Below are 23557 nucleotides of genomic sequence, written 5' to 3'. Positions count from 1 at the left end.
AAGTTGTTTCTGGAACTATCTTGCAACATTTTTCCAAGTTGAGGCGCATTGTCAATGTAATTTCGTATTTTTAACGCAAATTTTCGTTATTTTTACGAAGAAAATTCTTTCGGTGTAGAAACATATTTTTTGTTACATTTAACGACAAATTTTGTAGGGGAAATTGTAGGGAATTTTTTTGGAAATGTAGGGGAAAGTAGGGTACTTTTTAGCCTTGTAGGGTAAACCGAAAAATTTCCCTGGCAACACTGTTCGTGGTGGTGGGTACTTAAGAACTCAAGGTCATATATACTTATTTTGCTACACAAATAAATTAAATTTAAAATCACATAAACAATGGAATAGTATTTGGATCTTCTTGTCTCCTAACTAACAACAAAAAATGTATTGCTTTTTTGTACATTTTCACAACATTTTATAACGTATATATTTATAAATTTATTTTTAGTTCTATATCCTTAGTTTGTACATTTTTATAAATATAATTATAGCTTTAAAAATTATTAAAAACAAAATGCCACACAGTTTAGATACATACAAAATAGTAAACAACATAAATCATTGTATTGTTTTTTTATTCCGATAGAAAAAATATCGCTTTTAACACTAAAATGAATTTTCCGCCTGAAATAACGTTTTAATGTTTGTAAAATAATCGCACGAAATAGCTACAGAAGTAGATAGTGGCTTCTCTTAGAAGGTGTTTGCATATAGACGTCAAATTTAACAGATTTTACTATAGAAATTGGTCTGAACGTATTTGTAAATTTCTGATGGATAACTAAGAAAACACAAATACGAACATATTTTGGAAAATCTTCAGTGCTTCGGTGAAATGCCCATTCAACAAATTTATGTTTGAACATGGTAATGTTCATACTTTCTTACGGAACGAAATTTGAAAACGTTTATTAACCCTTATATTATGTTAGAGATATTTGGTGACCCAAGTCATATTTAACATCATCGCATTTCTTACTGTTTGAATATATTTGAAAGTTCTTATTACTCAGCATGAATTTGGTATATGTCAACAATTCATGTACTGACTAGTAAGAACTTTTAATTATATTCCAACAGTAAGAAATGCGAATATGACTTGGGTCACCAAATGACTTCAACATAATATAAGTGTTAATAGCAGTCAGACAGTGACCACATTATGGGGTTCGTGCTTTCAATTAAGGAATTCGAATTCGGAGCTACAATGAATTTACTTAATTTTAAAATGTAAATATGTAAAAAAGATCACATATACAAATATTTTGAATACTATTAAAACTAAATATTAATATAATTGTTATTATTATTTAAGGTGGGACTGGATTTTTTTTATATATACACAATTAAAAACTTTTTATTTTTCTTTATTTTTTTCGTTTAGCAGATTAACAGCAATTTTATGTAGCTCTATTACGCTCTAATTGCTAGGGTTCAACTAAAAAATTTCAGCTGTTAAGTTCCTAACGGGCATATGAATATATAGGCAGGATGACGGACCTGTCATAGCACTAACGGAGCGCCATGAAAATGGTGGTAAGTTTGTTATTTCTGCTGAATTTTTGTGTTGTACCAAAATTAAAATGTTTATACAGATGTGAGCTTATAAATGCATAACAATTTTTATATATCAGTATACAGTGAAACCTATCACACCTGGACACTCTGAACCGGGTGTCTCGCAATAGTGAACAATTTTCTCTTATAAGTGGGCATCTCTCCAATGTTGACGACCGTAAGTGTCTCTTCCTGAGAGGTTTCCCTATATAGTATGAATAATCTCAAGCTTCGGTCGTAGTTTCATTATCCGGTTGGTTATTATTTTCCTTTTTATCGGCTTTACCCCAATGTGCAAGCTTTGAACTGCCAAACAAACCATAGATGACTGCACCTATAATATATGCGGCGATTAAAGTACACAACACAGAGTTCCATTCCATTTTTGTTCCCTGAAACAAGTGCAACAAAAAAACAATGTTTCAATGTTAAAAAAAAGAAAAATCTAACACACTTACATGACGCACAATTGCTGATATTCCAAGAGGAGCTAAAAATCCACTCACTGTAGCCAGACAATTTGCAATTCCACATATGAGTCCAGCATATGTTGGAGCCACATATAGAAGACTGGGCCAATATGCGCCTGAAAATCCCATATCAGTTGATGCTCCTATGCATGTAGTTAAAATAGCAACGAGAATACGCTGCTGACAATCGGAGAAAATAATGCCCGTAATGCAGATGGAGGTGATTAGATTACCTGGAAAAATTATTGAGAATTAAATATTTGATTATAATGTTTTTGTTATATCACTAAGAAATTTCGTTACTACACCCAGAAAAAAGTGCCTTCGAAGCTAAAGGAACAAATGTTCATAAATTTAGTTTAGCCATTTTATTTCCGAGGGTGTTGCTGGCCCTGAAAAAGGTGGAGGTGGTGCTGCTGCCGCTTCGGCGGCTGCAGCTAGTCAAGTAGGCTCTTCACTCTCGATAGATGGCGCTAACAATGCCATTGAGCATTCAGATTATCGTGCCAAATTAGCACAAATTCGGCAGATCATCAAGAATTGGAGAAATATGAACAAGCGTGCAATGAATTCACCACAACGTTATGAAGCTTTAAAAGTTAAAGTTAAATTTTTGTGTGAAATAATAACATTTACTTGTTTCAGTAAAAAAATCCTAAAATGAAAGCAGCTATTTCTAAAGTTCATTAACTAGAATAAGGCATGGAATTTTACTAATACTGGTTTCTTCGCTGAGTATAAGAATTTACTACTGAACAAGAAAATTTTATTCACTGATAACAAAGCATTCGTAAAACTAAACAAAAACCGAACTAAACCCAAGTTTCCTCTAATTTAGTAAAATTTCTTCTAAAATGATTATTCTGACTTCCTTTATTATAGAAAGCTTATCATACATACACGGATGAAAAAGGCTGTTTTTCATATGTTTGGCTATAAACATTATATGTTTGGAACACAAATTTTTAAACACAATATTTTTGAGTGCAAGCATATAATGTTCATAAACTAGCATAACATGTTTGGGACATATATGTTAATATGTTAGAACATATTATGTTTGGGACATAAAATGTTTGTAAATATAAAATGTTTGGATGCAAACATATATTAATTTAGAAATAGCCTATAAACATATATGTGTTTAGTAGCTTGGAGCGCTATTTAACAGGGAGCGATATTGAATTAAGTTGGTGGTTGTTGCTTGTTATTACAAAATTTTTTTTTACATTTTAACATTTTATTTTTCCTTGGGCAATTGATCAGCTACTTCTTTGATCCTTACAAACTGTGTGGTCCGCTGTTCGAATCCCCGTCCTGCAAAAGGTAAAATTAAAATAAAAAAAAATCATACAATTGAATAATTTCTTCTACAATGTTTGTATTACAGAAAAAGGTGCTAAGAACTAAAAAATCTCGTGGAAGTGAGAAAGATGTGGGGGAATATACAATTGGGCAGAAACAAAATTTTGAGCATTCAGGTCGAAAACCTATGTTGTTAGCACCTATATTACCTGTTTATTTTCATAATTCATTATGATTGTAAATATATAAATAAATAACTAAAATTTTGAGCACAATATTGTTTGGGAGAATTTTTTTAAGCATATAATATTTTTGGGTGCAAAATGCTTCCAAACATATTATATGTTCACATAATAATAAATTGTTTTTTGGAAGACAACATTATTGAATTTGGATGCAAAAATACAAAATGTTTGAAACTTAGACTACCCAAACATATATTGTTTAGACTAATATGCTTTCAAACATATTATATATTGGAAGAGATCAAACATATAAATGTTTGGGCAATACCCAAAAATGTATATGCTTGAAGCAAAATATGTTTGGGAGTATATGTTACAGAAGCGATTTTTTGTGAGCGTGTACGAATAACACTTGGCAAAAAAAAATATTTTACCTGTCATCGATGTAATTGATAAGTTTGCGCGTGTGTTGTTTTTATACCCTCCACCATAGGATGGGGGCATATTAACTTTGGCATTCCGTTTGTAACACATCGAAATATTGCTCTAAGACCCCATAAAGTATATATATTCTGGGTCGTGGTGAAATTCTGAGTCGATCTGAGCATGTCCGTCTGTTGAAATCACGCTACGTATAGCCCCCATATAAACGGACCCCCAAAATTGACTTGCGGTGACTCTAAGAGAAGCAAATTTCATCCGATCCAGGTGAAATTTGGAACATGGTGTCAGCATATGATCTTTAACAACCATGCAAAAATTGGTCCACATCGGTCCATAATTATATATAGCCCCCATATAAACCGATCCCCCTATTTGGCTTGCGGAGCCTCTAAGAGAAGCAAATTTCATCCGATCCGGCTGAAATTTGGTACATGGTGTAAGTATATAGTCTCTAATGACCATGCAAAAATTGGTCGAAATCGGTCCATAATTATATATAGCCCCCATATAAACCGATCCCCAGATTTGACCTCCGGAGCCCCTTGGAAGAGCAAAATTCATCCGATTCGGTTGAAATTTGGTACGTGATGTCAGTATATGGTATCCAACAACCATGCAGGAATTGGTTCATATCAGTCCATAATTATATATAGCCCCCATTTAAACCGATCCCCAGATTTGACCTCCGATGCCATTTGGAGAAGCAAAATTCATCCGATCTGGTTGAAATTTGGTACGTGATGGTAGTATATGATATTTAACAGCCATGCCAAAAGTGGTCCATATCAGTCCATAATCATATATAGCCCCCATATAAACCGATCCCGAGATTTGGTTTTGGAGCAGCGTTGCCAATTTAGCTTTTTTCCCGCTAGATTTGGCTTTTTTTGAAGACGTTTAGCGGGGAAAAAAATGCATTTAGCTTTTAGCTTTTTTTCTGGCTTTTTTCATGACACTTTTAGCTATTTTTGGCTTTTTTTATTTTCGACATGTTCCTATTGAAATATGGATAAAACTTCGTTTTTATCTAAGCCTTGCTGCCAGAATAAGGTTTTCCACATATTTCAATTCCTTATATAAACTGTCAGTAAATTATTAGGAATATTAGCATTTGACTCGTTTATCCTTTTTATGTTATTATAATATTCTACACTTATTATGATATTACTAAATTAAAATAGTAGATGTGAATTGCTGTGTACATTGAAAAAATATTGTGGTGAGGCCAAAGATTTCATTTCCTTAAAATACGAACGCGAAGTTTGGTTATAATAGCATTTGTGAATTTCTCTTATATAAACTGTTTTCCTTGTCCAATAGCCGATAAATTCTTTTTGTCCTTATAGTTAAGTGATTCAACTTAAAAATGGGTATCTTTTCATGAAAGAAGGCTAGGGTCAATTCTAAAAAATTCTTAAAATTAATGAAATAGTCTTTAAATTTGTGGAGTTTTTGTATCTTGACCACAAACCAAAATAGCGTTCAAAAATAGAAGAGGTTTTTCAACATTTTATTTTAAAAACGTATACATAGAATAATTTCTACTTAAAGTCGAGTCTGAATTTGGAAATTTAAGTTGTCGTTAGCACGTTTTTAAAGCACTGTGATAGCTCATGAAGAAAAAGCTGAAAAAAACGAATATTTAAATTCAAATTTGACTCGGAATCAATACCAAAATCATTAGTGTACAAAATCTTTGGAACCGAACATAGAAATAATTAAGGAAATAAAGTTTTGAATGTGGTATTATTTTTTTAACATCAAAAAATGCAATGAAAAAATTCGTAGTGATAGGATCAAAACAAATCTGCTATATATTAATGGAATGGATTTACATTTACGAAAATTGGACAACAATAGGTTTGTATGGGAATTTTTCGAATAAAAGTTATTCAATATAAACTTGCAAGACAGTTAGAATGGGTTTTATTCTCTTGGGTAAAATTAGGAGAAGTGTACACGTTCACGAATTTATCATTAATTCAGTTAAAACGAAATATATTGATATTTTCTAATGCAGTTCTATGTGACATTATGCAATATATCGCACATTGGACTTGTTGATGATTAACCAGCTGGCAATTGCAAGTTTACTGGGAAAAATGTTTTTACTAGGGGAAATATAAACGAAGGACTTCCAGTAAAAATTTGTGATAGTAATCAAAATGTATCGAGTACGCAAACAGAGCTAATATGATGAATGTGACTTTTGATACAAAAAATTTTAGCTTTTTTTCTAGCTATTTTTTAAAATTTTTTAGCTTTTTTTGGCTAGTTTTTTGGACAAATCTAGCGGTTTTTTGTGAAACAATTCTGGCAACGCTGTTTTGGATCCTCTTGGAGGAGCAAATTTCATCTGAGTCAGTTGAAATTTGGTACATTGTGCTAGTATATGGCCGTTAACAAACATGTCTAACTAGGTCCATATCGGTCTATAGTTATAAAAAGCCCTCAGATAAATCGATCCCCAATCACACAAAAATTGGTCAATATCAAGTTCATAATTTTATATAGCCCACGTATAAGCGACCACCATATTTCAATTCTGGCTCTCTACCACGTATGGACTAACTCACAATTTAGAAAACGATGTTAAGAAGTTTTAAGATTGTGTAAAAAAAAATAATTCGATTGTGGATGACAGTCTTTCGTAGAAGTTTCTACGCAATCCATGGTGGAGGGTACATAAGATTCGGCCTGGCCGAACTTACTGGCGTATAAACTTGTTTTAGTTGGAATCGTGTTGTTATTGTATACGGAGAGATTGTTAAAAAAATAATATAGTAAAATAATAAATAAATAATAACTATAATATATAAAATATTTGTTATTTTAAATTAGTGAGGAAATTTTTAGTTTTTTGATTATTATTGAACATAAATAACAAGTAATAAGCCTATCAATGTCCGTGATGGTGTATAAAGGAAGAAAACAGCAACAGAATAACAACCCCTTCATTCGTCTTCATTTTGGAATCTTCAATTCCCAGGTAATGTTCAATGACGCTATCCTTTTGTGAAAAAATTGGTTTTTGATTTTTTATATTTGTATGTATTGAAATTGTAAAAGGAGGACAAAATCGTTAAGTAGCAACTTATTAAAAGTGAAAGGTGCAAGAAGAAGAAAAAAATGCGGTTTACAGTTGATAACATTACATGGAAATTGGAAATAGTGGAATAATAAGCTAATATTTCAAGGCCAGTCGATGCTGTTATTTTTTATAAGTATATTTAATATATTACAAAAAAGTTCAATATATGAAATCATTCCAATTCAGTTAAATTTTTCATTCTGTAGCATAGTGGTACATAAATGTAGGAAAATGTTAACTAATATATGGAATGCATTCTACCTAATTTCTACGATAATCACTTCGTTGAAACAAATAAAAATGTCTTTGTCGCTATACAATTTAAAAATATATACACACAAAGAAAACGCATTAAAAGTTTTTTTTTTATCAATGTTTGTCTAAGGTAAAAAATAATATGTTTGAACAATACAAACATTATTTTGTTTGGACCAATCCTGAAAATATATATGCATAAAGTATAATGTTTTTGGGAATATGTTCATAGGAAAAATGTGGCATTTTTGTAGCAAAAATGTTCTTTTCATAACATTCTTGCCGAAATCAGATACATAATTTTCGAGAAAATAACATTGTTGCGACAAACATGTTACATGTTCCCCATGAAAAAGTAACATGGTGCTCTTGAAACTTGTTTGGGGCGATCATATTCCTTCTCTGGGTGTATAGCCCCAATATAAACCGATAACAAATATTTGACTTATTGACCCTCTTCACACTGGGAAGGAATATGATCACCTCAAACATGCTACCAGATCATGTCATACCAGTTATTTTTTGTCGGGGAACATAGAACATCTTTGTCAAAAACATATTTACCGAAATCAGATTCATAATTTCCGAGAAATTAACATGGTTTCGACAAACAAAACTGTTCCCAGTCCATAAATAATATTTGCCCTTGAAACATGTCAGAGGTCATCATATTCCCTCTATGTGTTTTCAGCCGATCAATTTGAAGCACGTTTGTTTCTTTGTTATGCTAAAAAATACCCAGTGGTATAAAAATATTCCATTGCCGCAAAAGAGTGACGAAGTGGTCGCCTATTTGCCACCATTCATACTATTGACGGGTGAAGTGGTATGGTCCGTGATTCCTACCCCCTTTTATAGTCACTGGTAGATACTTCTTACAGGAGCGTGTGGTATCCCTAATTCGACAGTTAAGTTGCTACCTCATAGTACTGCACAAAACCATTTTTTTTCTACGACCTCATAATAACCCCGCACCACCTTTCGTGAGCTTATTCCCTGTCGCAATGTGGACCGTCATTTTCGAAGGCCTTTGCAATTTCTCTCTTTTGTATAGTTGGGATATGGTTCTATGGCGAATGAGTTACGAAATTGTCAACCCTTTTAGACTATTAATACTTGTCTTGTAGATGTCATTTATAGGAGGAGTGGTATCCCTTATTCGGGGGTATAACGCGGTGGAATGTAAAGAGAACTCATTTTTGTGATATTGCACGGGTTTAGCGCCCTGTAACAAAAGCTGTGCCCTTTAATTGTATATATAGATGTTTTTTAAATCTTATTTGTTGTTTTTTTATGTGTACACACAAAAAAAAATTTTTCTGATTCAATCACGAAATTAATTGATCCAATTAATTTTTTAATTGAAATGTCTTCAATCACGAAAATGATAGTATCAATCACAGTTTTAATTGGGCATAGAAAAAATTCTTGATTAAAATATTAATTGATGTCATTGGCAATTTTCAATTAATTTTTTAATTGATTCAATTAAAAATTTAATTGATTTTGAATGCAAACCCTAATTAATTTTTTATTTAAAAAGGTAACTATTTTCAATTACTTTCTGAATTGGCTTAGAGTTTTTATTTGGATTAAGAAACGTTCATCACTTTTTTTAACTGACTTAGTCTTCCGAATTTGATTAAAAAGTTAATTGTATCAATTAATTTTTTAATTAAAAATTTTAAAATTTTCAATCATTGACTTAATTAACTTTATGTTCTATCTTGATTAAAAAGTTAATTGTATCAATTAATTTATTAATTGAAAAAATATTCAACTTCAATTAACTTTTTAATTGGAAATATTTTGGTGATATTTTTTTCTGTGTACATTGAAATATTTTGCAATGAAATTAATTTTGTGTTATTTTAATCAATCTTATTTTTAACTAAATATATAAACAAATAAAAATAAAGTTTTATATAATTATAATGGGCGGTAAACTGAGTAACGTTAACGCTACCGCCTCAAAAACGGTTAAAACGATGGCTAAATGGCGATACCCATGTGGTATCTGCCAAGAGCTATCACTTCCAGGCATCCATTATTGGGTGGGAAATGTGGTGCCTACAATAGACAGGTGCCTTGGGCGCCAATGTACGGTACCACTAGGAGCAGAACCGAGTAGGTTCCGCCGTAGGTGGTCCTTCGTAAACGAGGTGGAAGCGATTGACCCCTTCCTAGGACAAGCCCATGTTAAATTCGCTACCCAAATGCATGTAAAAGGTATTATGTGCCTAAAGGGCTAGCGAATATACAGGCTTTCCGTTGATCCCTCATACCACTGGGATAATTTATCATAAAATATAGACATGTACTTACATAAAACGTAAACAATCCGACGAAAATTTGTTAGATTAATATTCTCCCGTTTCTCGATAATACTGCATGTTGCTATTGTCACACCCTTCGATATGAATGCCCCAATGTAGGGTGTCGCCGAAACCAAGCCCACTTGATCCAAGGGTAATCGCATGGCCTCCTTGAAAAATCTCGGAATCAACAAGGCAATCACCATTATGCTGTACGTACTACAAATGTGGGTAAAAATAAATGCATAAACTGGTACCGAGGTTAGAATGTCCTTCCAGGGGACATTATTGGATGATTTCTCCACATGTGAAGATTTCAAATATTCATATTCTTCTTTCGATAGGCGCGGATGATCTTCTAGGTTGCTATACACAAACCAATGACAGCATATTCCAAATGCCAATGATACTCCACCAACAACATAGAATGAGATTTCCCATCCCAATTTGCAGAGGAAGCTTGATATAGGAAATACCAAGAGGGAGCCAACCGAATAACCTCCATAGGCTATGGAGAGAAAAGCAGTACGCTCAGTGCGATGTGCCCAGGTTGAGAAAAGTTGATATAAAGCTGGATTACTACATCCCTGAAAGGAGAGAAAATTATCCAGTGTAAAAATTAAGATCTCGAACAATGAAAATCTTACCGCTATTAGGCCTTGAATCACACGCACTGTAACCGCTCCCTCATAGCTTCTTCGGGCAAAAAATGGTAGTGTCATAAACACTAACGCCTGCACAGTTATAGAGTGTACAAAAAGAAGTTTGCCACCGAAACGATCGGCCAATCGACCAGCGATTGGTAGGGTTACCAAGTAACCATAATAAAAGGTACCCAGCAAAGCAAATTCTTGGTTACGGGTCCACGATAACTCGCCTGTCTGAAAAGAATGACATATTGGTGATAAGTGAACAAACAAAATACACTGCAAAAAATATTGAAAGATTGTGCATTCTTTATTAATGGTTAGTAAATCTACGCAATATTAAGGACAACTTTCTTCAAAGTAAAAAATTAAAAACAACTGCATTATAAACTTAATCTTTTTAAGTATTTTATTTTGACCCAAAAATTTAGGACACTCATCTTTTAAATTTTCAGTCCATTTGAGTCGATTTAATGCACACACTCAAAAAAATTGAATCCTCTATTTCATTAAAGCCAAGTTAACTTTATTTTAATTCATGGAATTATTACGTTTGGAGAAAATTTCCTTTACTCTAATAATGTTTTGCGTACGTTAGTTATATGAACTAAAAAACGGGGAAAAATTGTACACAAATGAAGCATAAAGATTCACTAAATTCGTACTTCTTACAAATAGTTCGTTACTTCTTTAAATTTGTAAATTTTACTACAATTGCGCCCATGATGAACTTCATATGGCATTAAAGACATTCTTGCAATTTTGAAAACCACTTTTTTCCTTCAAACTACAAAATTTTATTTTATAAGTGAAAAAATTTAGTCTAATAAATTTTCTTGAATTTGTCGAAAAATATTTACTTATTTTTGTGATATCGGCGTGATGTCAGCGTTTGTAATACTGTTTAGTTAAAAATTTCTAAAAATAATCTACATTTTCAAAAATAAACCAAAAATTTTCTTTGGTGGGTTCACTATTTTTTCGGTGCATTTTCTTTAATGTACGAGGGCGGTTCGGAAACTTCTTAGCCTATCAATGAAAGAGAATAGTTAGTTTTTCAAAAATATTTTTATTTTTCAATATAATCTCCTGAAACTTCAATACACTTAGTCCAACGCTTTTCTAGCAATTCTATCTCTTGATTAAAATAGTTTTCCTCAAGGTCTTCAAAATAGTGGTTTACAACTGTAATTGCATCTTCATTTGAGGTAAAACGCTTGCCAGCAAGGATTTTTTTTAGATTTGGGAACAAGTAAAAATCATTGGGAGCTAAATCCGGAGAATAAGGTGGGTGGTCAAGCAACTCGTACTTTAATTCGTTGATTTTAGCCACTCTTGTGCGCTGGTGCGTTGTCTTGATGAAAATTTATTTTTTTTGTGTTGTAAGCCAGGACGTTTTTCTCGAATTTGTACATTTAATTGATCCAAAAGGTTGCAATAGTACTCTTAATGTATTGTTTTACCCTTTTGCAGATAGTCCATCAATAAAATACCTTTGAAGACCCAAAAACCGTTGCCATAACCTTACCAGCCGATTTAATTGTTTTTGCCTTCTTTGGGGCATTTCCTCCAGCTTCAGCCCATTGTCTGGAGTATAGTGGTGGATCCATGTCTCATCAACAGTTATCAAACGACGCTTAAAATCCATTTTATTTCGCTTAAAACGATCCGAACAAGCTTGAGAAATGTTCATTCTTATGCATTTTTATCGACTGTTAACAAATGCGGGACCCATCTTGCAGAAAGCTTTTTCATCTGTAGTTCTTCATGCTAAATTAAATGGACTCGATCATTTGAGATGCCCATGATATTAGCAATTTCACGCACTTTTATTCGTCGATCATTTAATACCATACCATGCACTTTGGCTACAATTTCTGTAGTTGTTGCTTTTTTTGAACGTCCAATACGTGGTTCATCTTCAATGCTTGTACGACTACGTTTAAATTCAGCAGCCCAATTTTTTACTGTTGCATATGAAGGAGCACTTTCACCTAACACATTCACCATATCATTATGAATTTCTTGTCCCGATAAACCTTTTTTATGTAAATATTTAATGACAGCATGCATTTATAATTCTTTCCATTGTAAAAAAACTGCGGATGCGCCTTCTTTGAACACCTGTTTCTATATGAAGGAGTGGCCAGATCGAAACAAAATTTAACATGTGTTCATAACAGAGATGGAAGTTTCCAAAACACTTAACTTTTTTTTTGCTTATACCGCGCTTTTTGTGCTAGGCTAAGAAGTTTCCGAACTGCCCTCGTATAGAAATAATTTTGTTTGAATGATTTTGCCGTGCCCGTCTATCTGTCCAAATTTGACTTTTTACGTCTACTGGGTCGCAATTATCACCCGATGCGGTTGAAATCGGCCCTCTCACTTCTTTGGCAAAATTGATCCATATCGATCCATAATTATATTTAGTCCCCATATAAGCTGAAACCTAGATTATTAACTATAGTAGATATCTGCATCCATAGTGGAAGGTACACTCAAAAAAAATATACTTCGTTCCAAAGATGTTGACCTTCACACAAGGTTTTGTTATTGATTCCGAAGCAAAGATGTAGATTATTTAAAATAAAGATATTTTTAGGGAGACAACCCAACTTTAAATCTACCTTCCATAATATTAACAAGTATATACAGCACTAAATTCGGCCGGGCCGAATCTTAAATACCCACCACCATGAACCAAATATTAGGGTTTACTTTGAAATTTCAGGAAGGCCTATGGACTTGAGGACACTTCCCGAAGATAAATTTAAAGATTTCACCTATGAGGACTATATCAGATTCTTGATTTATAAGAACCATTTTTGTTTGAGTTTTAGAGGAATCATTAACATCTCTTGTAAGTGTGCAAGAAAAATATAAAATAACGTCTTGATTTGAAATCTTAAATCTGTAGAAGTAAAATCTGGAAATTTTACATTGAGTTTCAAGCAATTTTCATGATCAGTGCGCCTTCTACACCCTCAAGAAGTGAAGTCGGTCTATATGGAGGCATTACCAAATGGACCTATAAAAACTTAATCCGATACCCGTTTTTGTGAGCCTAAAATACCAAAATATTTACAATTTCAGGCAAACCAGATAAAAACTACGGTTTCTAGAAACCCAAGGAGTTAAATCGGGAGATCGTTCTTATGGGGGCTATACTAAAATATGGACCGATACTCACCGTTTTCGGCACACCTCTTTATGACCCGAAAATACCTCTAGATTTCCAATTTCAGGCAAATACGATAAAAGCTTCGGATTCTAGAAGCCCAAGAAGTAAAATTTGGAAATCGGTCTATATGGGGGCTATACCAAAATATGGACCGATACTCACCATTTTCGGCACACCTCTTTATGATCCTGAAATACCTCTAGATTTCCAATTTCAGACAAATTGGATAAAAACTACGGTTTCTGTAAGCCCAAGACCCCAAATCGGGAGGTCGTTTTATATGGGGACCATACCAAAACATGCACCGATACTCACAATTTTTGGCACACGTATTTGTGGTCCTACAATACCTCTAGATTTCCAATTTCAGGTAAATTGAATAAAAACTGCGGTTTCTGTAAGCCCAAGAAGTAAAATCGGGAGATCGGTCTATATGGGGGCTATACCAACAAAACATGGACCGATACTCACCATTTTTGGTACACCTTTTTATGGTCATAAAATACCTCTAGTTTTCAAATTTCAGGTAAATTGGATAAAAACTTCGATTTCTATAAGCCCAAGACCCCAAATCGGGAGGTCGGTTAATATGGGGACTATATCAAAACCTGGACCGATATAGCCCGTCTTCGAACTTGAACTGCCTGCAAGCAAAAGACGAGTTTGTGCAAAATTTCAGCACGATTGCTTCATTATTGAAGACTGTAGCGTGATTACAACAGACAGACAGACAGACGGACATCGTTATATCGTCTTAGAATTTCTCCCTGATCAAGAATATATATACTTTATATAGTCGGAAATCGATATTTCGATGTGTTACAAACGGAATGACAAACTTATTATACCCCCGTCACCATTCTATGGTGGTGGGTATAAAAATACACTGAAACCCTTTACGTTTAATGCCAATTTAACTTCATTTTAGTTCATTGAAATTATTATGTTTTAGTTAGAATTCCCCCAATATGAGAAAGTTTCCTTCACATTCATATGTTATTTTTATATACGTTAGTTAAATGAATTATAAAACAAAAAACTAAAAATAATTTTACCAATTTTACTCAAAATTTCTAACTCCAAGTTTCCCTTCAGAATACGATATTTTCTTTAAGAAGCACAAAAAATATGTATGTACGTTCACACTAGGCAAATATTTGACAGAAATCAAAAAAGAATTTGTCGCCACAGTTAAACCAGCAAACATTTTTATCTCATATTGGATATGTTACATCACGATAGGAATATTTTCCAAAAACGGTATCCAAATATTTCGAAAGGGCACTTGGAAAAAAGTTTGACACTCATTTAGGGCAAATATTTGACTAGTGTGACCGGACCCTAATAAATATTGTTATTTGTCTAATAAATGTTCTTGAATTTGCCAAAACATATTTTCTTATTTTTGTCATATCGGCGTTTATATTGTTGTTTATTAAAAAAATTCTAAAATGAATCTACATTTTCTTTCCTACACTGGAAAAAATATTTACGCGATATTAAAGATTACGCAACATAAATTTTAGGATGTGCAATTAACAAAATATTAAGGGCAAATTTCGTTAAAATAATAAAATTTTAGTTAAAATAAAGTCTATAATCTTTGCTTCATTAAATTTCTTTTCCTTAAACTAAAGAAATACATTTTAAAGAAATCGTCCTTAAATTAACTCAAATTTAAAGTATACGTTATATTTTGGTTTTTAAAGTGGCATTTGTTTGCACGTGACTATCTCTATTAAAGTGCCGCGAATAAAGAATGAAAATTCTATAAATGAAAACTGTATACAAATTTTAATTTTATTGATAATAGATTTAAATTTAAAGCCGCATCCTTGGATCCAAGTAAACATTTTTTGAGTGTGGTGGGTTCTTTTTTTTTGTTTTTTGAATGTAGGATACAAATCTTACTTACGTAGACATTCATTTTGTTTTATTAACGAAGCGATTTGCACTGAAGAAAACATTTTCCTAATGTGGAAGATTTAGGACACACAATTCATAAGACATTAATGACAATTTTTTAAATGTTTTTATTGATTGAAGAAATAATCTTTAGTTTGTCTGATATTGGATATTTGTATTAAATATAAAAACCTAGGCTAACCGTTGTTTTGAAAATTTAATATTGTTCGTTCAAAGTTTTTTTTTACTGTGTTAATTTCAAGTATTTTTTATAATTTCAATTTTAAACTGACATTTATTCGTAAATAAATAGCACTCTTAATATACGGCAAAAAGAGAATGGAAATCTGATAAATGACATCTATATCGTAATTTTAATTTTAGAGAGCCTAGATTTAATGCTAGGCAGTTCTCTAAAAATATTAAACATATAATAAAGAAGCTGCATCTTTGGCTCGCAGTCAATATCAAAAAAAATCGGTAAGTCAACATCTATCGATACAAATTAACTTTTTTGAGTGTACGGACGAATAAATGTAAATGTAACAAGTATATACGGCCGTAAGTTCGGCCAGGCCGAATCTTAGGTACCCTCCACCATGGATTGCGTAGAAACTTCTACGAAAGACTGTCATCCACAATCGAATTAATTGGGTTGTGTTATCTTAAAACTTCTTAACATCGTTTTCTAAATTGTGAGTTAGTCCATTCCTGGTATATATTAGAAAAAGGTATGTATAGGTAAGTCTACAAATAATTACGAATCGATATGGACTTTTGCACGGTACGTAGAGATCCAGAATTGAAATATGGGGGTCGCTTATATGTGAGCTATATACAATTATGAACTTGATATGGACCAATTTTTGTGTGATTGGGGATCTATTTATCTGAGGGCTATATATAACTATAGACCGATATGGACCTAGTTAGGCATGGTTGTTAACGGCCATATACTAGGACTCGGATGAAATTTGCTCCTCCAAGTGGCTCCAAAACCAAATCTAGGGATCGGTTTATATGGGGGCTATATATAATTATGGACTGATATGGACCACTTTTGGCATGGTTGTTAAATATCCCAGCAAAAAAATTTGGAAGTTCTTTCACAGGCACAACTTTAAAAGCACTTCCAGAAGATGTACTCCCAATGATGTTCTTTATTTTAACTACACAGAAAGTTTTTTTTCATTTAATTTTTTATAACATGTCGTTTTCATATTTTTAGGGAGTCACCGTGGTGCAATGGTTAGCATGCCCGCCTTGCATACACAAGGTCGTGGGTTCGATTCCTGCTACGACCGAACACCAAAAAGTTTTTCAGCGGTGGATTATCCCACATCAGTAATGCTGGTGACATTTCTGAGGGTTTCAAAGCTTCTCTAAGTGGTTTTCACTGGAATGTGGAACGCCGTTCGGACTCGGCTATAAAAAGGAGGTCCCTTGTCATTGAGCTTAACATGGAATCGAGCAGCACTCAGTGATAAGAGAGAAGTTCACCACGGTGGTATCACAATGGACTGAATAGTCTAAGTGAGCCTGATACATCGGGCTGCCACATAACCTAACCTAACCTTCATATTTTTAACAGGTAATTTTAACTGTTTTTGTTTCAAATTGGTTAAAAACAGTTTAGAAATTCATAAAATGGTACAAATTATTTAAATTTTGTCGAAAAAAATGCTAAATCCAATCTGAAAACATTGTGAATTTTTGAAAATATTTGAGGTCAAACGTTTCAGACCAGCGTTAGAATCCATTAAAAATTATAAAAAATTATAAAAATTATTTATTTAACAAAATATCACAGAATTTTTTAATTTACATCCAAAACATTGAATTCGAATCACACCTAACGAAGTGATGCAAATTCAGTGCACCGTTTGTTGAAATGGAGGACTTCCGTCCTATGACAAGCCCACGTTAAATTCATCGCTTCTGCGTCAATTTTGCACCACTTCCGGATCCAAAAAGAACATTTTCATTACTTTTTTGGCGACGCTTTTTTTTACTGGGATCATATACTAGCATCACGTACCAAATTTCACCCGAATCGGATGAATTTTGCTCTTCCAAGGTGCTCCGGAGGTTAAATCTGGGGATCGGTTTATATGGGGGCTATATATACTTATGGACCGATGTGGACCAATTTTTGCATGGTTGTTAGAGACCATATACTAACACCACGTACAAATTTTCAGCCGGATTGGATGAAATTTTCTTCTCATAGAGTCCCCGCAAGCCAATTTTGGGGGTCCGTTTATATGGGAGCTATACGTAAAAGTGGGCCGATATGGCCCATTTGCAATACCATCCGACCTACATAAATAACAACTACTTGTGCGAAGATTCAAGTCGATAGCTTGTTTCGTTCGGAAGTTAGCGTGATTTCAACAGACGGACGGACGGACGGACATGCTCAGATCGACTCAGAATTTCACCACGACCCAAAATATATATACTTTATGGGAACAATATTTCGATGTGTTACAAACTGAATGACAATGTTAATATACCCCCATCCTATAGTGGAGGGTATAAAAATCGAAATTATATACTGGAAAACAATATTGAGCTAATATGTAAAATTATTCAATATGTTACATGTTCCCCGTGCAAAAATAGCATTTTGCCCTTGAGATTATCATATTTCTTCTCTTGGTGTAGATTTAAAGCTACATAGCTCCGTAAAAATGTATTTCTTTTAAAGAAAATGTATTTCTTTTAAAGAAATTTGACTCGGAATCAATAACTTTTTTTGCGTAATAGACGCTTCAAAGACAATATTGTTGTTAAATTCACGAAAAATTTTAAATCGAGGATGCAGAATCTTCCAAATAAATGAGGATCCTGACCCATGATGTTTAAGGATATTAAAATGGATAGTTTGACTTGTTTGTATTTATTCTGTCAACACACAAAAAAATAATTCTTTCCTCCCAAACAAAATTTTAAACAAACAAATATCGGTTCCCATTTGCTTTTCGCTGTAAGGAAGTTTGTGCGGAAGAAAAGTATGTACATTTTGTGGTAAACGTTGATTCTCTTACAGGATGTAAACACAATGTCATAATTTTTTTCTGGCTAATTTCATCTTTTTTCACATCTTTGAATAAATGAAATGGATTGTGATTTTCGAAATTCAAAGAAATTCAAAAACCTCTAACAAAAGAACAACATCTTCGATACACTTTCTCCAAATATTTTTTCTTTTCGTGCAAGAAAGAAAAAATATCATCAAAATGTTTCCAATTAAAATGTTAAGGCATATGCAATTAAAATAATAAATGATTCAATATTTTTTATACCCTCCACCATAGGATGTGGGACATATTAACTATGCCATTCCGTTTGTATCACATCGAAATATTGCTCTAACACCCCATAAAGTCCGGCAGTCCGTCTGTGGAAATCACGCTAACTTCCGAACGGAACAAGCTATCGACTTGAAACTTGGCACAAGTTGTTGTTATTGATGTAGGTCGGATGGTATTGAAAATTGGCCATATCGGTGAACGTTTTCGTGTAGCCCCCATATAAACCGATCCCCAGATTTGGGTTGCAGATCCTCTTGGAAGACGCAAATTTCATCCGGATGATTTGGGTACATTGTCAAAATTTTATTTCTAACAGTCTTTAGTAGAAGTTTCTATGCAATCCATGGTGGAGGGTACATAAGATTCGGCCTGGCCGAACTTACGGCCGTTTATACCATATACTAACACCATGTACCAAATTTCAGCCGGATAGGATGAAATTTGCTTCTCTTAGAGGCTCCGAAAGCCAAATCGGGGGATCGGTTTATATGGGGGCTATATATAATTATGGACCTATGCGGACCAATTTTTGCATGGTTGTTACAGACCATATACTTACACCATATACCAAATTTCAGCCGGATCGGATGAAATTTGCTTCTCTTAGAGGGTCTGCAAGCCAAATTTGGGGGTCCTTTTATATGGGGGCTATACGTAAAAGTGGACCAATATGGCCCATTTTCAATACCATCCGACCTACATCAATAACAACTACTTGTGTCAAGTTTCAAGTCGATAGCTTGTTTCGTTCGGAAGTTAGCGTGATTTCAACAGAGCAATATTTCGATGTGTTACAAACGGAATGACAAAGTTAATATACCCCCATCCTATGGTGGAGGGTATAATAAGACTGATATGTTTTTCGTTTTTTCAGTTATAAAAGAAAACAGACCTAATGTGAATATGCTTTACAAAAGTAGTGAACAAATTGGCATATCCCCCACAATGTGATTGAAAAATAGATTTAAAATCCAGCAGATAGATTATTCACCACATCAGCGTTCTGTTTTACATCAGATGAAACATACGGCAAGGTGATTAACCACATTGTGAACCATAATAATCATTGACACTATTACTACATGTATTGAAAAAAAAAAAAACAAATTAGAAATCTTTTAACAAAAAACAACAATATACCAAATTAAAGCCACAATACGCCAAATGAGGAAATTTTGTGAAAACATTAAAGAAAGAATAATAATCGATGTATTGATAGAGGTTATAAGATTATATTGCTTCTGCCATTGATTTAAATATGATATAGAACATCATCCATAACATAAAGATAGGACGAAAGTAAGTAATAATTTACAGACATGTTCGTTTGCGAGCATACAAACGGTCATTGGTTCAATCTCATGTTTGACCAAACACAAAAATTTTTTTCGTTTGTTACAGATTCAAGTTTATTTGCTCCTACAGAAACTAATTTATATCGTTAGTCTAAAACTTCGTTCCGGAGGAAAGAATTTTTTCTTTGGATGTAGAGATTAAAATAAATTTAAATTCCAAATTTAACTTCAGAAAACGTACCATTTAAACCGTTTGTCTTTGGATAGGTTTGTATAACGGAAAAAAGTTCTTAGAAGAAAATAACCCAAGCGCAATTGAGAATTATTTGAGGAAAGATCCAATTAGCTAATGTCAACTCAACTTTATATCCTTATTTCAATTTGAAAAAAGTTATATACACTGAAAAAAAAATATTTACGTGATATTAAAGATTATGCAACCTAAATTTTAGGATGCGAAATTTACAAAGTATTAAGGACAAATTACTTTAAAATAATGAAATTTTAATTAAAATAAAGTTTGCAATCTTTGCTTCAAAATTTTTTTTTCATTAAATTTTGGACAAAAATTTTGCAAATTTGCGTCCCTCCGTTAAAGTCGCATGTCTTTGAACTAAGGGTAATTTGCCTTAAAGTAAAGAAACATATTTTTGATTTAACGAAATTGTCCTTAAATTAACTGAAATATTGAAACTTTAGATTTAAGATAAAAACGCTTCAAATATAGGCTAAGACTTATTTTGAGGATTTAGCGTCTTTGGTTTAAAGTTTATTTTTTTTTTTTGGAAAAATGTAAAACATTTTTTACTTTGAAGTATCCGTTATAATTTGGATTTTAAAACTGGCATTTGTTTTTACATGAGTAACTTTATTAATAAACCGCGAAAAGAGAATGAAAATTTGATAAATGAGATCAGTATCCTATTTAATTTTATTTAATTTTATTTTATTTGTCCTAGATTTAAAGCCAGATAGGTCGCTAGAAAATGTCCTTATTTTAAAGAAGCCGCATCTTTGGCTCCAAGTAAACTTTTTTTTTGAGTGTAGTGTGAGTGCAACAAATGTGGTATACCCATTTGTTTTTCGATAGCCAAATTTTTTGTTTTTCTCCAACGAGGCTAAGATTTTACCACATTCATTTTACTAGTGTTAGCCATCCACGCAACTATGAGCGTAAAATAATAAACCCATAATTTCGGATATATTTGCGAATTTATTGAAAAACACATTAAACCCGAACTCACCAAATGTGCAGATAATGTGATACACCATAATGTAGATTTTTTTGTAAAAAAAAAATAAATGCATTATCTGTATCGCAATTGCATACATTTTATGCTTAATTAGTAATCGTCAGTTATTTACATCCGAAAATTAATAAATTGAAAATATATCTTCACACAAAACGAAATGATAAGGACCACCAAAAACAACCTTCGAGCACGAGTAAATGTGAATCCTTTCAACTGGCACAAAGAAAGAGTTGCAAAAATCAAACTGATCTTTGATTGCTTCATTTTCTGACCGTCACAATCTATTCAGCTTGGTTTAGTTATTCGTATATTGTTAGATGGAGAAACAAGCTATTATACCACATTACCAGCCTATACCACATTTGCTGCACTCACCCTACTAATGTAGTTGTATACAAATACTAAAATATCAAAATAAAATGGGAGAAGTTTGCTCAAATTGAGTTCATAAGTCTCTCAAATGAGTAAATTTTACTAAAATTATAACTGTCTTGAACTTCGTACTGCGCTAAAGACATTTTAACTATTTTTTAATCCAGTTTTTCCTTCAACATATGAAATTTTCTTAAACAGCACAAAAACAAATTTTTATTATTAACTTATTTGTAACATTTTGCAATTAGAAAACTATTTTAGTTAAAATTTTCTAAAATAAACCTGCATTTTTTCATGGTGGGTTCACTTTTTTTTGTGCATGGAAGACCAGAGAGATTATCACAAACTGTCTATAATTTTCTTCCAAAAAAACTTCTTTACAGCGAAAATCAATATTCAACTAAAATTTCGTTTGGAACGAAAGAATGATTTTTTGGCGTGTACCACTGCAGCGTGAAAAGCAATTAAATCTGGCCTTATTTTGTAATTTTTACCGTTTTTGTTCACCCACTTTTTGGACTTGATGCAACACTGTCAGTATCACGGTAATAATCGTTTGTACGAAAAACAAAAGATTTATTCACATTTAAATGCTGGAGGGCTCTAAAGACAGCCACTTGTGGTTTTCTAGCCAAATATAGAATCAACCTTGAAATCCATAAAGATTAATTTTATTTTTGTAAACAATAAATCTGCCAGCAGTTAGGCGAGTGGTTTAGAAATGATAGCAACTTGAAGTTGGTTACAATACATATCATCCACTCTGTAATAAACGTAATGCCGTTCTAGTGAATACATTCGAATTCTGACATAACATACTAATAGTCCATGATAGCGATTTGTGTCCACACCAATACGCCCCTACGAACTCACCCTTTGCGTTGACCCTGTATCAATTGGACCACAATGACTGTCGGCTTCCGCGGCAGCAACTTCTTCTCTGAACGTTGTAGCATTTTCAAATGTAGTCGGTTGGGGTTTAACCATGCACAATATCACAAAATTCAAAGTGTTGCGTAGCCACAATTGGACGACCATGGCAAAGAAGGCACAGATGGTGTAGCCTAAACGCGCAGATCCCCATAAACGAGGTGTTTTGACCATATTGGCGGAATCCATTACATTATCGGCAATACCATCAAAATTGGTGGCAGGAATTTCCGTTTTGGCCATTACAAAAATAAGAACAAAAACCGAAATAACAAAATTCACATGTACGACATTGGGGTGTGGGGGAGACACGCGGGTTGCAATTTTAATCAGACCGATAATTTTTTTTTTTTTTAACAATGAATCGATTTCAATTAAACAGAGCTAGCCTCTAGGCACAACAAAAGAAAATTAAAACAAAAACATAAACAGCAAAAGACTGAACTTGAACTGGACGTTAGCTGCACCGCAATATTAGCGAGTGAAGAGCAATTACGCGTTTGTCGAATAAGCGGTTGCTTAATCTCTCGAATTCGATGTAAAACTGAAACTGCAGTGTCAAAGAGGCCGGCTATAGACTCACGGTACAATGCAAAATGAAAAAATGTTTGACAGAACTTGGTCACAAGTGAGAACAAAAGTGTTGAATACTTTTTGTTGCTGTTGTTGTAGGTATTTGGTTTCTCAATTTTCTAAGTCGTATGTAACCGTTAGAAATCCTATAGGGTTATAGGAAAAACACTTCATATTATATTTTCATATGTTTCTTTAAATTGATCTTTACACAGTTCATTAAATTATGAAAAATAATAACATTTTTTCTGTTGTTTAATAAAATTTCGTATTTTCACTCAAAAAAAAGTTTACTTGGATCCAAAGATTTTGACCTTCCCTTAAGGATTTTGGTATTGATTTCGTGCCAAAGATGCGGCTTCTTTAAAATAAAGACATCTTTTACGGACTTCCCTGGCTTTAAATCGAGAATCAATAAACTTAAAATTGAATACATATCTCACTCATCGAATTTTTATT

General features: G+C 33.0%; 1 protein-coding gene and 1 pseudogene across 1 annotated transcript; one reads left to right on the top strand and one right to left on the bottom strand.

The window, feature by feature from the left end:
• Window positions 1–1351: 1351 nt before the first annotated feature.
• On the bottom strand, window positions 1352–23081 carry LOC142221697 (sialin). Its single transcript, XM_075291461.1, has 5 exons — window positions 22469–23081; window positions 10270–10503; window positions 9633–10209; window positions 2016–2260; window positions 1352–1949 (listed from the first exon to the last, which is right to left on the bottom strand). The coding sequence occupies exons 1-5, from the start codon at window positions 22766–22768 to the stop codon at window positions 1782–1784; spliced, it is 1524 nt and encodes a 507-aa protein (XP_075147576.1). The 5' UTR covers window positions 22769–23081; the 3' UTR covers window positions 1352–1781.
• On the top strand, window positions 2297–2615 carry LOC142219859 (homeobox protein extradenticle-like; annotated as a pseudogene).
• Window positions 23082–23557: the final 476 nt, after the last annotated feature.

This window comes from Haematobia irritans, chromosome 1 (assembly GCF_050003625.1).
Source record: "Haematobia irritans isolate KBUSLIRL chromosome 1, ASM5000362v1, whole genome shotgun sequence".
Classification (NCBI taxonomy): Eukaryota; Metazoa; Arthropoda; class Insecta; order Diptera; family Muscidae; genus Haematobia; species Haematobia irritans.
This window is presented reverse-complemented; position numbering and strand designations above follow the sequence as displayed.

Excerpts from the sequence above, each read along its gene's own strand:
- LOC142221697 (XM_075291461.1), bottom strand. The coding sequence starts at position 22,768 with ATGGCCAAAACGGAAATTCCTGCCACCAATTTTGATGGTATTGCCGAT. Across the intron at positions 2,261-9,632 it reads TCGGATTGTTTACGTTTTAT|GTAATCTAATCACCTCCATC; the intron begins GTAAGTACATGT and ends TAATTTTTCCAG. Across the intron at positions 1,950-2,015 it reads TATCAGCAATTGTGCGTCAT|GGAACAAAAATGGAATGGAA; the intron begins GTAAGTGTGTTA and ends CACTTGTTTCAG.